We start from the raw sequence: 17,624 nt of genomic DNA, 5'->3' as shown, positions 1-17,624 counted from the left end.
GAACATTTCAACTATCTATTCACTCCTGTTTTAATTTCCAAACATTCTTTTTAAAAGCATCAAATTGTAAGTAGAACAAGGCAAATTTTAATATTTGAAAAACTCTACAGCATCGGGAGGGTTACTCATAGACAAGTTCTTGGGTGACTCAAACTGAGTGTATCTACAGATTCCCTTTGATATTCTTCATGGCATTGCTACATTATGTTTTGTGAAAATTGTTCATATGTGTATTGTGAAATGTATCTGCTTCCGTGAAATTAATGTTATAAATAAGTAGCTAATGATTATTGTGCTATATGACTTGCTACAAATATCTGTGTATATAATGTACTCAAAAAAATTACTCTATCAGGAGGAATTGAAAACAAGTTGTTCAAGTGAAGGAATATATTATTATTATTATTGTCATATACCTCACAAATAACGAAACATATAGTGGAAAAACTACCCCGCCTTGTCCCTCTCCCATCCTGCTGCCCCAAATGAAACACACTCAAGTTGACATTTGAATATACTTTCCAAATACATAACTTTGTTCTTCTTATAGGCCTAAAAAATATGAAAAAAACAAAAATTGATTTTCTTCTAATTTGCGCTGGCTGCAGAGCTACTCATCCGATCTGGTGCAGGGAACGAATAATTCACATCTAAATCGAGCAGGTAAAAAATAATAAAAAACGGGCATATAGTCAGTTCAATATAAATGTAAAGTATAACAAATAACAAGCAGGTACCGCAACATTGAGCTTTTCAACTCGAGACACATTCTCATCAATAAACAAACGAATAACAGGCTTTACATTTATGCCGATCAAACCAGTGTCCAAATAAAAAAAATCACATCTCATTGCAACTAAGCCTAGGGTGAAGGTATGCGCTAGGTCTCGCTACCGTTTGTTATACTTTCGTGGCACGGTTTGCAGACTGGAACAGCTCTCTGGGATAAATGACCTGGGAGAGGCACGCTCTTCGATATGCATCTCTGGCAGAAGATGTCGCCACATTTACGGCAGTGCATCTGAAACGGAAATATCCCTATTGAATACAATGTATAAGGTAGTCTCTGACATGGAATTTTATTATTTATATCCTGCTTCAAGTGTTTTATGACATTCATCTGAGGAAACTCTACCACTACGGTATTGAAGGGATTACTCATGATTGGTGAGAATTGAAATTGAATATTCATCTGTTGAAGCAGTATAAAATATGTTGAAGTCAATCAATCAAACATTTATTGAATTAGTTTTCCTTCACAATCATATTAGACAAGCAAAAAACATAACATCATCATAAAATACTGGCCGATTCAAAAGGTCAAACAAACATAAAAAAGATAAAAAAGTCAACATAAAACATACATAAAAAAAAGTTAATAATCGATAATCCAAATTAAGAATCAAGGAGAAACCCGTCCACAGAATAGTATGCTTTTTGCAATAGAAAAATCTTGAGTCGCATTTTGAAGATATTGATATTTGAGGATTTAATTTCCTCACTGAGCTTATTATATAGCTTAACCCCAATGCACATGGGTGATTCTTTGATACTGTCAATCGAATGGGCAAATCCGGATTTGCTCATTTCTAGGAATAATTGAAATATTGTTCTTCATATACATCAGTGTTTGGTAGATATACAAACTAGGCATTGTTAATAAACTATAACGAATGAATAATGGCCTGCAGTGTTCACTTTAAGATACACCGGCCAGAATGTTGATTACCTCTTTCTGAATAACAAAAACTTCATCAGCTTTAGCTGATAAGCCCCACTGTTCAAGACCATAGGAAATTACTGACTGAATCAAACTGTGGTATAGAAGCTTGAGAACATCACGAGATACTGTTTGTTTTAACCGAGGAAGTAAATATATATGTTTACTGAGCTTCAGTTTGACACTATCAACATGGAACTTCCAGGTGAGTTTATTATCAATATCAACACCTAAGAATTTAGTACAATTAACTTGATGTAAAGTTTCATTATTTAATCTAATCAAATAGCTTTTATCAATTGTTGTATTTTTAGTAACAAAGTTGAGCATTTGAGATTTAGCAGCAGGCCATTTATAGAACACCACTCAGAAATTTGATCAGTTACTTCATTAGCTTTGACAATTACTTCGGACATCAGATACTATTAAGATGTTAGTATAGTTCGCAAAAATAACAGTAATGGAAGCTTTTGAACAAAATTTCAGAAGATCATCTATAAAAACCAAAAATAGAAGGGGTCCCAAAACAGAGCCTTGAGGTACCCCTCTTGTGGTACCTCAAGGTGGTACGTGGTAATACACAGATGTACTTTATTAGACTTGTCATACAAAACATTTAACAACATATTTAAAATATTTATATATTGAAATTTACGTTCGTTTAAAATAAAAATGTGAAGATTTTTCAACTCTGTAGTTGAATATTGGTACGCATAAGTACAAGATTTTCAGTTAGGCTGGTTTTTCCATTTATTAAAGTCTCTTCGTTTTGCTCCTTGTTTTGCCTGAAAATGTATTTAGTCTCTTATGTTCTTCTGACTGTTGAGACTGATGCGGAGTCAAGAAAGTATTGACCCAATTTGAAGTTGAAGTGACTGTATCTTAGCCTTCTTTGGCCAAAAACTGTTTTTATAAATTTGCTCTCTGAGATGAGGTTCTACCTACAGCGATCATGAAGGATTGGTTATTCCGCCTGGAACTTCTGGTTGGTAGTTTTTTTTACACTAGTGTTTGTGGAGTTGATGCGGGATCTAATGTATGTTTTTATGTTTCCTTCATTAATTGTGCTAGGAATTCTAGTTAGGAATAGCCAAATTTTCTTTTCATTTCCAACGTCTCGTAATTTTTATGAAACTTTCATCTTCATTCATGTCCTTTTCTAAGTTGAATTATTTCATCCATTTTTGTATGGTTTTGGTTTTAACAAGATTAGCAGAAACTTGTTTATCAATAGTTTCCGAGTCCCAATGTCTTTTGATCACTTGTGGTATTGTTGCATTGCCACTTGGATCACCTTGTTTATGTGAAAGATCTTCTGGGGTTTGGTATTCATTGAAGTAATAAAATGAGTAATCATTTTTAATAACAATAATAAACGTCATTTATTGGTGAATACCAAAGGGCCATCGACCGAAATCCTTCAGCCAGTGTACACTTTTTAAATATTTGCAGTGATTTTTACATATGCTTCTGAAAAAAAAAGTACTATAAAATATGAGAGTGATTTGGTGTTTTTCCAAATAGTTTTTTCCGGGTATGTGATTTTGGATGATTGTCCTTCAGCTCTTCCCTACATAATGCCTGTAGGGTCTCCAAGTTAGTTTCATTTTTGGTAAAGCAGTTTCTTAGGTCTGATAGTCTCTCCTTTATAGGTTTTTGTAGTTTTTGTAGTTCTATAAAGCAGTGTGTTTGAGGGATTGTGTAGTATGTTCTGAGGGTGACTCATTTTGGTAATATTCCTTAGTGTAGATGTTCCAGCTGTATGGAGATTATTCCATACAGGATTACAACTTGAATAAATTATATGTGCATATTAGAGAAGTGGACAACAGATCATTTTATATATTTTAGTTGCAGTTTTAGTGTTGATTCCTCTTTTATTAAATGTCAGACTCCGAAAGTGTTCTCCTCTATTGATGCATTTCTTTTTAATCATTTTTGTATGGTAATCACTTTTATTTTTTGTCCACGATTCCTTCTACTTTCAAACATGAATGTTTTTGTCTTCTATTTTTTCTTATCAGCTTCGTTTTTTGTTTCCAGCTCACCAAGTTAGCGCATCAAAAAACACTATATTTGTTCTGGAGTGGCAAGAATGTATTCAACAGATTCATTTAACAGCAGAGGTTTAAATTCCAGCTACCAAGCCTTTAGTTATACTGCTATAATCCATCTATTTTCATAGTTGAATTATAGAGACTTGAAAAATATCTGAAAACATCTCTGTAACAAACACAAACATATAAATTCCTAGACCACACTGTACCTTCTTGCTGAACTGGTCCAACGCCAACGAACAACTGCATTCGCTCGCGTTCCGCATCGGCTTCCAGTCTATGGCCACCGAATCAACTTCCGAAGCTAGCAGCTCCAAGTTCGTCATTTCGCCGATGACTCGGTGTTCGTCGTTGTGCGTTACCGTGTCGACCGCGCAGGTCGGCTTATTGTGTGCGGCTATTAAAGGGTGGTCGTGATCGGCGCTGCGCATCTCCCTCGAGGTGGTCTTCTCGTACAGCAGCTTGTTGTCGAGGTAGACGTTATTGCAGAGCTGGTCGCGCTTCGGTTTGGGCTTCTTTTTGCCTACGGTGCGGGAAATCAGCGATTTGACGTTCGAGAGTTTCTGGAAAACGAGGGGAAATCGATCAGCAGAAAGTAGGGGAAGTGTCATTGTAGCTCATCAAAAACATGATACAGTTCACTGAGTGCATAAGGATAAAGTAAATTTAAGCTTGGTGGAACTATGAACAGATTGTTTTATATGACTATGACATTCATATTCATATATGACAGGTCAACCTGAGTATTTTAATGAAATTGTTATTTTGAATCATAACATACCCAACTATTCCACTAGAAATAGAGTAGATTTCCATATAGATAGAACGAATCTGAAAATGGTCATGAGTTCTCTGTTCTTCAAAGGTTTAGATTCCTATAATAGACTTCCACAAATGATAAAAAATGCAAGAGCAGTAACAATATTTAAATATAAACTGATTGAACACATCATAAATCAACCCAAAATTGTTTATTAGGCATACAATATTAGTGATTAGTTTTATATTCATGTGAACTCTTCTTCTTGTTTTTAAATACTATCCTGATCTAATTCTTTTATATATACCTACAAGGAACATTTCCTTCAATTCTCAAAACCTCGGTTGTCATTCCTCTCCATAAACGCGGCAACAATGAAGATCCAGCAAACTTTGGACCTATTTCACTCATCCCAACCTTAGCAAAAATAATTGAAAATTCTGAAAGCCATCACTATGGCTTTCAGAATTTTAAGAGTACAAGTGAAGGAAGCTATATCAACAGTATTGCATAGGGAGTGTTCCTCAATTTGGACCAAATGCAAGTTTGAACAAAATAAAGTTGAGTTCAATTCATGAGTTTTTCAAATTCACTTCGAAAAGTATTCAAATTGATGTTTCAAATGTTGGGTTTTAATTTTTAAAGGGATTTGTTTCTAATTCACACATTGGCAACAGCGCCTAGAACTTCACCTGCCATTCCTAAAAATATTTACCTTGCATATAATATATCAAGTTGAAATAATTTATACGTACCTAGATATTCTACTTTAGAAAAGGAAAATTATCTTTATAAATCAACAACTAAGGCAAAATATAAATTATAGTTCAATACCACCTTGTTATTTATTTATATAGAGGAAGATAGGTTAGGTGCACAAAATGTCATATGTCAAAGAATGTCTCGGAACTCGGAACATAAGTAAACAGAACAGCACGCCTCTGAAATATGTCATTTTTGTTTGTCTCATTCAGGTAACAGATTCATTGTCCTTTATTAGCTATAACCGATGTTGCCAAATGGTGAAATAGAAACGAATCCCTTGAAATGTTGAATGCATTATTTCATTCCTCTTTTTTAAGTATTCAAATAATTTTTTGAAGAAAAAGGTTGAAATGATAAGTTTAAAATGCGTTGTTTTAGAGCTCTTTCATGAAAACTACTTGATTTTCGTCAGGAGGAACATTCCCCATTGGTGTATAATGAAATCAACAGCGGAGAAGCCACTGCAGCAGTGCTTTGTGACTTATTCAAAGCTTTTGACTATGTCAATCACAGCATATTGCTTCGAAAACTCATAAGATATGGTTTTAGGGACAACACAGTCATATTTGGATTAGTTCATACCTTTCTGACAGAAAACAATTTGTAAGAACGTCATCTAACTCGGAAGTGGGAGAGATAAATTGTGGAGTACCTCAAGGTTCTGTGTTAGGTCCTATACTATTTCTGTTATACATTAATGATTTGACCAACAAATTGATCACCGGAAGTTTTACCTTATTTGCTGATGACACATTGGGGTGGCATGACAAGGACGAAAACAGATTGCATAACAAACCAATTCCAAAAACATGTTTGGTTGAAAACTTGTTGATATATAATGGATCAGGATATACAATAAACTTCCCAATGAAATCATATTTAGAAAGAAATGTACAAAACTATTAAGTGATAAAGCTTATTATGACCTACAAGAATATTTTTACGATGCTCTGTAATTTAGAATGTGATGAAACTGCGATTGTTCTGTGTGTGAAACATATATTTTTATTCCTAGTTCTTGTCATGTGACCTCTGCATATGTATGTATATATAGTTCACATTTTATTTTGATCATTTATATTTTATACACTCATACTTCACATGGTATACTTCATGTTTATATTGATATTTATTTATGACATTGGATTTGTAGCAAGAATTTTATTCTTAAACAATAAACATATTATCAATCAATCAATCAATCAATCGTACTAATATGAGTAAGATTATTTGGATTCTTTTCGAGAATTTGAGTGTATAGATTTCTATATTGTTACGCGTATAAAGGTAGCCTGTTAAATAAAATTATTTGCTAGTGAAACTAGTTATAGTGGTTCATTGATATATATACTGCAAATTGGTCCTTCAGTAACCCATTCAAACTAAGTCTTTTAAGCAACTATGCTGCTACAAAAAGACTTGAAATTATGAAATGATCAAAAAGGATAACATGCAATATTCAAAAGTGCAATATTATGACTTTCTTTCGATAAAAAAAATAGTTTATAAATACAGTGATCCATTACTTGATGAAAATTATCAACACTATCCATGATGATAATTATAAAAATCTCACTGTAAATTTTATGCAAGACACGTTTCAACAACGGTATTTCCTTCATCAGCTGGGCTGGTGTCTAACTCATAGTAAAAAAGTATCACATATTACTATGAGATGGATGGTACAGTACTTCAGATTCAGTTTGATAGTAAAAAACCCTTTGAACCCCTACCTTTGTTAAATATTTCACATGGTCGTCCAAGGAAGAAGTGTAATCTGATGTTGCCAGCAGCATATCAGCCTGGGGTTCTCTAGGGTGTACTCCACTTTCGAAACGACAGTACATACCACTCCAAAATCTGTAACAAGGTTTCAAATGATTGGAAGAAAAATGACCTCATCTCAAGCTGTGTAAAAATATCCATTTGGTGTATTATAAGTTCCTATAGCGAGTGGGCAGGTAAATGAATAAAATAAAAATATAACTCACTTGATATTCTGAGGTATCAAATTTGGGACCAAAACAGAAGGTGTTTCTTCGGAATTATACAAAGGATTCAGGTACTCGCTCAAATGATTCGCCATGTATCCCCACAAGGAATAAGTCCTTTCTGATAACCTTGAAAAACAAAAGAGAGACAATACAGAATACACTTTGCTTCGTAACAAGGTATTCAAATTGAAGCCAAAGATTTTCCGTGACAAATGAGTTCCAAGTTACTCTTTCTGAAAGAGCTCGTTTCGAAAATTGAGGTTTTTCAATTTTAAGTGTTTTTTTTTTGACTAGGTACTCTCCTAGAAGTTCTTAATTTTTATTCAATGATTCTTTGGTACACCAATTATTCGTTTCTCCAAGGCTTACAGGCTGAAAACCATAGAAATCAATCCCCCTTTTTGGTGTCAGCAGTGGAATAACTTATGACAGCGGTGGGATTGTTGTAAACTTTCAAATTACAGAACGCTCCAGAATTGAACTCACCTCAAATCTAATCTATCTTTCTCGCAATTACCGACGAAAGTGCCAAACTGGCAGGAATGTATATGGTCATGCAGGGTGTATAGGAACGTTTCGTTGAACTGGAATGACATGGGGAACTGCTGCATCAGTTGCCAAGTAGCGTCCAACAGCTGGGTGAAGATGGGAGAGATCTCTTTATTTTCAGTCTGAATGTGACCGCACCTTTCGGAAAACTTGTGACCAAACGACAGCCAGTCTTTCTCGATCAAAATCTGCGAAAGAACGGTATAATGGTATCTGTATCATAGCTACAACATCCCCCACTTACTTGATATCCCGAAATGGTCCTGTAAAACGGATCCAACAGGATGGAAGCTAGAGAGCACACTTGAGCAGTCCTGTCCCAGCCGTCGGAACAGTGTACCATCACACTGATACCATCTACCAGGGCGCTGGATATAAACTGCGACGTATCCAGTACAGATTTGATGTGGCGTAACCACCCACTCGATTCTAAGCCGCTCAGGAAACTAGTCATTGTGGGGTTTCTTTGTTCGCAAGCTAGAAATACAAAATTGAATGTACGGTAATTTGTAATTCATTTATAAAGAATTGGTTTAAGTAATATTTTTATGATGAAAACCAGGGGAATGAAACAAGCGTTGGGAAAAGTGTTCTTGTTCTGACGCGTGAGAAAAATGTTCATTAGATACTTTTCCTAAAAAACAGAAAAACGTATTTCGAAAATACAGTATGTCAGGTGTCACTGATTTTTTTTTTAATGCTAAAAACAAGTTTGTAGAAAATGAGTGTAGTCAAATTCACTACTGATAAACGATAAAGTTTCACCGTTGAACTCGTCCAAGCTGCAATTGAAACTAGTTGAGTTTTCAATAATTTTTTAAAACCATTGAGGTAGGTGTTTTCTCAAAATTTCTAGAGATCATTCATGTACAGAAGAAACAAAATTGGTCCCAATATCGATCCTTGAGGAACTCCCGTTTTTTATACTTTACTTTCGATTCCTTCAATGATGGAGCTTCCATAAAATTATATGATTTATTGAGTATAAATTAGGGGGAAACCATTAAGGCATGGCTAAAAGATGAAGATCATCTTGTAATAAATAAATAATCTGAGTTGGAATTTGGACGTACTTAGTACGGTTCATTTTATCATCATTGTTGAAGTTCTTGTGGGTAGGAACAATATTTGTTTTGGAAAACATCAGATATGTAACAGAATACTATAAGAAGTCCACTAGTGGATTTGAGATTACTCATTCTACCCCAAATTATCACCTAAGATAAAAAAAAGATAATTATTTAATATTTTTTCAAATATCTACATAGTAAGAAGAAAACAAATAACCCTCATCATGATAACATTATTACAATATTGACCATCATTAAGTTTGATTTGGTTATTTTATCAAATTTCAATAGCATTAGTTCAGAAACAACACCTAAAAAAACATTTAGTTCCTGAAGAGAGAGTTTCTTTTTTTCAATATTTTTCTGTGGAGGAAAACATTCAAAATAACACTCACTCAGCCATTTCTATGTATATATTTTCCAAACAATATAAAAAACAACAAAATAAATAAAATTGGCCAATACTTGATGAAAATCCATAACATATTCAAAAAACACTTTATTGTGAGATTTTCACTAGACGATTTACAAAAAGGCAACAAATGTTTCGCCATACAATGGCTTTTTTGAGCGTAATTTCCACGAGTTTTTGTTGCTCAGAAAAGATTGCTGAGACTAATTTTTAATATAGATTTTCAAGATAGTTGTAGACCAATTTTCTTAAGAGAGGGCCTATTGACGGCACCTTCTTTATTTATCTTGAAATGTGTCACTTTTGCCCGTAACAATATATCTGAATTTGTCACAAACGCGGATATTCATGGTAGAGACACCCGTCATGGGAAACTGTTAAGAACCCCCTCACACAAAACGGCTCACTTTAGATGCTCCCCACTATTTAATACAACAAACTGTTACAATAACTTGCCGGCATCTATTAGGAAAATCGAGTCAGATAAACTTTTTAAAATTGAGGTGAAGAAACTTCTCTTACAGAAGTGTTACTACAGTCTTGAGGAATTCTTGCACGACACTTTTTCATGACATTTTGAGAGTATTTGCTAGAGCTTCTCCTATTTTTTATATAATACTTCTATGTTGTGAAAGTTTGTGGACGTGAACCATATTTATTTTTTTTGTATTGTTCAACTTCTGTAGTTTTATTTTGTTTTTTAATTATGATTTAGCACATGTACTCAATGTACCAAAGTGTCAAATAAATAAATAAATAAATAAATAAATAAAAGAATTCTTCACCAATTCTGTAAAGGAGACCAAATACATAGGGTCTTCCTACCTTTAAATTGAAATAAAAAAAATCGTGTTTGTGAGATATCATTGAAATTTTTATTCGTTTGAAAGACCTATTGATGCCATTATGTGTGGAATTTTCCATGACTCTGACGCATAAATCAGCTTGAATTTGACTGATGGCATGGGTTTTGTTGGCTTTCAGGAATGCTGTGATTTAGGGCTTATTCGCATACACCTGCGACTTAAGAAAACCCCACAAGAAAAAGTCTAACGGGATCAAATCGCACGATATCGGTTGTCAGTCGATTGCTAATCCTAAACTTTTATGAGATAATTCGGTAGATATTTTTGCATAACCGATTATTAAATTCACATGATTTTTCAAAAAGCTTGATACATTGATCAGTTGAAACTTCATATAATGAACTAAGAACATAAACTCCACTGATAACTCACGATCTGTTAGATTGAAAGAATAATATATTTGAGAATCGTCCACATAAAGATGGTAGCTACAATATCTCTGAATATTTACAAAATTTGAAGCGTATAATGTAAATAAAAGTGGCCCTAAGATGCTACCCTGAGGGACTCTTGAAGGTAACTTTCAAAAAGTTGACTCTTTATCATTAGGTATATTATGTAGGTATGTTTTATCTGTGTGAAAAAGCTAGAAGTGTGTTTTACATTAGCATGGCTAGAAACTATAGAAGACACAGTATTACTACTTACTTTCAATAACCTTTGAAAGACTGTTACGCATCACATGGATATTTTCAATGCCAAGAAAGTGGAACTTTATATTCTCATAAAAAGCTTCATTCTCATAACCTTTCCCTGCTGCTCTGTTGGCCATAGCATTGATCTACAACAAAACCCAAATAGACCCAAATATTTTGTTTTTAAACAATTACCTTCGGTCTGGTATCCACCACAAACATAAAAGTAGCATTAGGATTAGTCTTGAGCACGTGATTGAGCATCCTTTCGTCTTCCAAGCACCTGGCACTGAAACCAGATAACGGCTGGCTGCACCTGCTTATGCTAGCTTTGTTGTTGTACAGATAGGACAAAACTGGTAGGCGACCCTTTGACCTGAACTTAGAACTGCCCATCAAAGTGGAGGTTCCAGCCAACAGGGGCACGTACAGGAGCTTTGGATATGTATCGCAGAGCTAAAATAACGTCAGTGAATTTCAACACAAAACCGACTTCATAATAATAATAATAATCTGAGGATAATTTTGGTTCTCGAGAAATATAAATAGATCATTCAGTTTATTCTCGATAGATTGCACACTTAATCATTTGTTGAGGATGTGTTTGAGCTATAAAATATTTTTAGGCATCGATTGATATTAGGCTCTGTTGTTACAAGAGAATATCTCTTTAATTATCACGATAGTCTTTACTATGAAATGAGATCTGAATTGAGAATGTTTTTTTCAAACTTCTTCATCAATTGACACATTTAAAAAATATGACTACTGATAAATTCATTACATTTTTGGGAAAATACTGTTTTGGCAGCTTGTTCAATGTTGAAAACCTCATATATACGTAAAATCCTCTTTTAATCATCCTTACTCACATCATAATCTTTATTCAGATGGGTAAGACACCACTGTTCGTTGGGCACCCCCATCCGCTGGTACTCGGCCTGGAGATCATAGAACTTCCAACCAGCACTCCTCTGTATCTCTTCGACAGGAGGAGTGTAGGAGAAGCAATACAATTCTTCTACGTTCAAAGGCTGGGACAGCTGTCGGAGGCTCACAAACACGTCATGGCAATCTCTTTCTTTCGGGACCACGAAAGTAACGGAGAGGAATGTTTTTGTTCGGATAAGTAGAGGAGAACCAGTTGTAGAAAGAGGGAGCTTTTCCAAGTGGGCTATGTGCATGTGGAGGATCTGCAACGAAGATGAGATTATTTCTGGTAATATTTGTAGCCGTTTCAGTGAATATTAAAGTAGGGCCTGAAGAACCCACCTTACCCATGTTTCTTTTTTGGCATCAGGATCAACAAAAATTAGATGAGTGGCTGTCAGGTAAAGTGTTCCTTGAGAGGGCGTCTTCGAATATCTGTCCAACATTCGTACATTTTCTACCTGCAAGATCAGAGTACTTTATTTGAGCATTTTGATATAATGAGAGTCATCTTCTGATGATGCAACTTGGATGGCAAACATGGGTCAAGAGACCCATGGTGTAGTCCTGGTGTAGTCCTGGTGTGAGAAAAGTATTCATTTTACACCAGAGAATCTAATTCTATCTATCGAGTTAACCATTTTACATAAAGGTCATTCTTATTTTCAGCAAATAAAATGTTTCAGATTGAAAGTTTGAACGGTCTCCTAAACTGCCACCTGTGTGTACAGGAATAACTACAGATAGTTTTGAAAAGAGAGGACTGAAAAATCAGTTACACAAGAGTTTCAAGAGTTTTTATCAGATTTTCGAAAAACTTTATTAGGTCATCATCATACCCTGGTGCTTTTTTTTTGTCTTCAATCACTTCTCATAAACAATTCAATCCCTAACTAGGACATATTACAGTTAATCATCTGCAAATAAGAAATATCTAGAATGTTTCATGAAACTACACAAATAATTGATTAGATCAAGAATAATAGACCTAAAATGGAGCCCTGAGGAACACCATTTCATATCACTTCAATTTACTGTACGGTAAGTCTGGTAAGCTCGAGAGCTCTGCCCATTATGGAAAAATAATAACCACAAACGTTTTAAAATCGAAAGTTACCTTTGGTGTTTTGATGAGTTCCATAATTGGGAACTCCACACAGTATCTGGCTAGTATTCTAATACTTCAGCAATTATGCTTTCATGAAGTAAATTATTAAACAAATAGACATTAAGTTAACAACTTATTAAAGACACAATTTACAACTCTCTCAGATGTCGTTGTTTATTGACACAACTGTCATTTGTCATTGTCAGCTGTTTTGTCGTTTTAAAAAAATATATTCATTGGTATATCTAGAGTGAAAAAATTACATCATATCGATAGGGTCTGTAGACAACAATCGAACAGAAACCAAATTGGGCTTCAATAAGTATACTGCTATGTTCAAATAGGTTTTTTCATAAAGTTTAACCAAACAACGTTATAGAGATTGGTCCAAAGTTGAAAGGTTCTTTCAAGAGGCCTTTTTTATATTGGAACTACTTTTAGAGATCTTCAGTATGTCTGGAAAAATGTTTAGGATGAACCAAATTAATTTATCGAATAGCAAATAATATTCTCATGTTTGAATAAAGTCCATTTTAGGTTTGGAAAGTAACTCCTGTAGAGTGGGTAAATTTGCAAATTATTCTAAATACGAGAAAAGTTATCATATGTAATGTTACAATCGGCAGAATTGTTATAATTATTGAAATGATCAGACCAACGTATTTAGTAAAGACTGAATAAAAACAGGCTCGAAGAAGCCACGTGCTGTGTTTTTGTAAAACTGTTTAGTGAAAATATCACAAAGTGTTTTTTGAATACGTTACTTATGGATTTTCATCAAGTATCGGCTAATTCCATCATATATATGATCAAACCAAATAGATCTTGGTGTACTGAAGACAATTTTTTTAAATACTTTTTTGTTGACACATAAAATACAAGTTGGTAACTTTGTCATGTACTTAGCAAATTATTCTCACTTTTCAAGAAAGAGTGCCCCTCGTCAATAATAAAAATTTTCATCAAATAACTGAATATTTATATCATAGAAGATGAAATTATAAAATTTGGAGAGAATATAATGCAAAAATATATAACTCCAAAAATAAAACTAAACAAGTATGGACTATCATAAATAATGAACTTGGGAAAAAAAACTAAAAGTAAATATCCATCATGTATAGCTTTAAAATATAATGAATTCGATTTCTCAGAAATTTCACCGCTTGAAGTTTTGCAAACTTTATATAATGCGAGGAACAAAAATTCAGCTGGTATTGATGATATGTCTATTGTTGCTGTAAAGCAAATTATTGATATAATATTGAACCTTTAGTTTTTTTGCTTAACCAGTCTTTTTATGGGGGTTTCTTCCCACCAGATGAATTGAAGAGGGCACTTGTTTTTTCACTGCACAAGAAAAGGCAAATTTCTATTGAAAAAATTACTAGTAATGGGCTTTCCCAATAATGTGTTGTGTTGGATAGAATCGTACATGGCAAACCGTGGTTTGGTGGTTAAATGTAACGGAATTATATCAGTTCCTTATGATGTGAAACTAGGTGTTCCACAAGGGTCTGTTCTGGGTCCATTGTTATTATTGACTTTTATCAATGACTTGTCTGAATTCATATCAGATTGTCACATAACTATGTACGCTGACGATACTACAATCACTGTTTCTGGAAAAAACGAGAATGAATTATCAATGAAAATTAATTTATTTATTGACGATTTCAGTAGTTGGTGTCAACGTAACAAACTGATTTTAAATAAATATAAGTCAGTGCTGATGAAAACATTTGTTAGGAGGGATTTCTGTTGTAATTTAGTCACTTTGAATGACATAAAAATATCAAAAGAAGTTAATTTTCTTGGAACTATTTTAGATGATAATCTCACCTGGAGAAGTCACATACAAAAAGTGTGCAGTAAACTCAATTCAGCTCATTATTAGATCAAACAGTTGAAACATTGTTTAGATAGGTTTGGTTTACTAAATGTTTTCAGAAACGACTGATAAGATTGATTTCAACCTGGGGTACCAAGAAAGTTGTAGACCCGTTTTTAAAAGAGAACTCCTTGACTTGTACATAACGAACTTAAGCATTCACGGTCGTGATACTCGCCATGCTACTGTTCTGAGGGTCCCTTCGCATAAGAGTGGTCATTTCAAAAAATCTCCATTATATAATGCCATAAATTTTCATAACAGACTGCCACTTTCTATAAAAATGTTGAATTCTGCAAATTTGTTCAGTAAGAAAGTTAAAAACTTATTACTGGACAAATGTTACTACAGTCATAAGGAATATTTAGAGGATTCTTTCACAGAAGAATAATAAGATATATAATCGTTCTAATTTTTCACTTGCTGTTTTGCTTTAGTTTCAGTGTTTTGACTGGCGATTTTTATCGTTTTTTTATATATGTATGTAAGTAAATATATATATATGGATATTTACCTGACTACGGCAAGCAAAATTGCCACATTTTTTATTTATTTTTTTATTAGTACTTTATATGTCTATATGTACCTATACCTTTGTATATGCAAATATTAATTTTTATTTAAGCTTTCATTTCATTATTTTATTTATAAGTGACGAGATATGAACGAGATGAAATTGCATTTACATGGAACACTGTCATCCTCAATACAGAACATAGATTTTGAGAATAAGAAACTTTCCTTATTGCCTCTTCGGCACTAATCTAGATAACATTACAAGATGAAGCACTTAAATCATCAATAGCATTACAAACCGTTTTGTGATACGAGTAAATTCAACTCGTCTGTACAAAGTCGTAATGTTACGAATGAATTGATTACTTTATTTTGTAATATCCTCCTCCAGATGGGTGCTGAAGAGGTAATAATACAAGTGTCTTATTGCCTCCACAGCCATTGAGGATGACATTGTTCCGTGAAATGTATCTCTTTCATATATTATTTTATGTTGAGTTCACCTGAACATCTGATTCAAATCCATTACGAATGTTTGTAGTACGAACTGAAAAAGTATTTTTTTTTCAGATAAAAGTGGTACCTGTTTGTATCTGAAATTTACTTCTATGCATCATCCACATACCTTTGTTGCTTTCTTCCTATGGAAGTTTCCTACAACTATTGTATAAAAATGAAGAAGTGGAAAGGCAGAAATATCCAACAAATTGAGTGAAACAACAGCCAAACTACAATAAAGCTCAATTTATTATAAAATTATAAACCTAAGCAATAAACTCATATGGAATTGGCGCAAGCTTCACGGCAGGCACCTTTCCGCTGACGATGTGTGCAGGCCTGGGCTGGGCAGGCTGTCTCTTCAACTCTACCTTGACATTTTTCTCCTTAGCTTCTCTGCGAAGCTTTTCGTTGGACTTCACTCGCTGCAAGAAATCCTCCCTGCACTTCGAATGGGTGACGTGTTCAATGCGGATATTAATTCTCTTGGGGATGATCTTCCCCCGAACTCTTTTGTTTACGATTACTCCCAGCGCGTGTGCTGTAACGTTAAATACACGGCCGGTCCTTCCGTGGTAGGCTTTATAGGGCATGCCTTTTTGAACCGCTCCATTTCCCTTGATATCTACTATGTCTCCAACTTTATAGACCTTCATATATGTGGAGAGCGGGATGACTCCATGCTTGCCGAATTTACGGGCGAAGAGATCCCTCGTACCGCGACGGTAACCTTTGGAGTTCGTCATTTTACAGACCTGAAACAAAAACTTTAATGATTTTTAGGTTAGGATGCCCATATGGTCTTTCTAAAGACAATTTCAAACTCGTACAACGAATTTAGTTATTCCACTGATAAAATCCTATAACTAAATTAATGCGGTTGAATTAAACAAAAATAATATATTAAAAACTATCTTATTATCGTAAACTCACCTTTCCACACTTCTTCGATAGAAAAAAAGAAACCAAAGATGGAGAAACAGTGAGACCAACGGGTCAAAAATGTTTCCCCTAAGCCGTTTTTAAAATCCCCTAAATTCAAATCTTAAATTTTGTGATATTTTTTGTTCAATATAATTACGGTAGTAGATACAAAATGTGATTGAATATTTCCAATTATATTCAAATCCAATAAATTTACTCACCTGAAAATTTTTATTACGATAGTTTCCAATCAATCAATAAAAATAAATATTACAGAAGATTTATAGAAACAGTTGACTCATTTATTGCCTTCACGTGACTTACATGACATTTACTCATAAATGAATCAATAAATATATAGAACGAGGACATGTATAAATATAAGTATCTGATTATATTAATTCCTAACTCGTTCATGATTTCAAAGAAGTCATTATATAGCTTCTTGTTCTTCATTTGTCTCAGTATTTTCGAAGTGATATATTTTTACATCAAACATTTTCGAAATATCAGAACACGGAGTAAAATTCATTCACGAACCAAAATTCCTTTGAATGCTAATTTGTACCATCATCAAGTTTTGTAGCGACTTCAGTGATAATTTAAATACCCTGAATAATTTTTCACCTGAAAACTCCCTCTTATTCAAATTTTTCTCCCTAAATTCAGGGGGCAAATCCCCATGTTGGCATCACTGTGGAAAAAGGAATCACAAAAGCTCACGATTTTCTATCACGCTCGCAATCGAGCAACTACTGTTGCCACCATGATGATGATTGATGACCTATGTATTTTGTAGAAATTCATATTCAATATAGGATAAAAAAAATAGCTTCTATTTGATTTCTACTACGATTTCTGTTACGACCAGTTTCTGTTTGAAAGTGGTCTAACAAACCGAAACCGGCCGTAACAAATAAAAATCGTAG

General features: G+C 33.9%; 2 protein-coding genes across 3 annotated transcripts; both read right to left on the bottom strand.

Annotated features, from left to right (window-relative positions):
- Window positions 1-501: 501 nt before the first annotated feature.
- Mtmr6 (Myotubularin related protein 6) lies at window positions 502-13,053 on the bottom strand. Of its 2 annotated transcripts, XM_074182248.1 has the most exons (11): window positions 12,876-13,053; window positions 12,106-12,219; window positions 11,701-12,021; window positions 11,024-11,284; window positions 10,842-10,974; window positions 8,090-8,322; window positions 7,783-8,033; window positions 7,294-7,422; window positions 7,036-7,162; window positions 3,987-4,340; window positions 502-1,021 (listed from the first exon to the last, which is right to left on the bottom strand). In XM_074182248.1, the coding sequence occupies exons 1-11, from the start codon at window positions 12,897-12,899 to the stop codon at window positions 881-883; spliced, it is 2,088 nt and encodes a 695-aa protein (XP_074038349.1). In that variant the 5' UTR covers window positions 12,900-13,053; the 3' UTR covers window positions 502-880. The 2 variants fall into 2 exon arrangements, with proteins under 2 accessions (XP_074038349.1, XP_074038350.1); XM_074182249.1 differs by lacking the exon at window positions 12,876-13,053 and having other exon boundaries at window positions 12,101-12,219.
- A 2,949-nt stretch (window positions 13,054-16,002) lies between these two features.
- On the bottom strand, window positions 16,003-16,856 carry LOC111502990 (large ribosomal subunit protein eL21). The gene is made up of 2 exons (XM_023157182.2): window positions 16,705-16,856; window positions 16,003-16,526 (listed from the first exon to the last, which is right to left on the bottom strand). Exon 2 carries the CDS (start codon window positions 16,515-16,517, stop codon window positions 16,038-16,040), a length of 480 nt encoding a protein of 159 aa, XP_023012950.1. The 5' UTR covers window positions 16,518-16,526; window positions 16,705-16,856; the 3' UTR covers window positions 16,003-16,037.
- Between the last annotated feature and the right edge of the window lie 768 nt (window positions 16,857-17,624).

The sequence above is a fragment of the Leptinotarsa decemlineata genome, unplaced genomic scaffold (genome assembly GCF_025532065.1).
Source record: "Leptinotarsa decemlineata unplaced genomic scaffold, Ldec_3_MD MMD2_tig00026328_RagTag_RagTag, whole genome shotgun sequence".
Classification (NCBI taxonomy): Eukaryota; Metazoa; Arthropoda; class Insecta; order Coleoptera; family Chrysomelidae; genus Leptinotarsa; species Leptinotarsa decemlineata.
This window is presented reverse-complemented; position numbering and strand designations above follow the sequence as displayed.

Excerpts from the sequence above, each read along its gene's own strand:
- Mtmr6 (XM_074182248.1), bottom strand. The coding sequence starts at position 12,899 with ATGGAACTCATCAAAACACCAAAG. Across the intron at positions 12,022-12,105 it reads ATGCCAAAAAAGAAACATGG|ATCCTCCACATGCACATAGC; the intron begins GTAAGGTGGGTT and ends TCTTCGTTGCAG. Across the intron at positions 11,285-11,700 it reads ATCTGAATAAAGATTATGAT|CTCTGCGATACATATCCAAA; the intron begins GTGAGTAAGGAT and ends ACGTTATTTTAG.
- LOC111502990 (XM_023157182.2), bottom strand. The coding sequence starts at position 16,517 with ATGACGAACTCCAAAGGTTACCGTCGCGGTACGAGGGATCTCTTCGCC.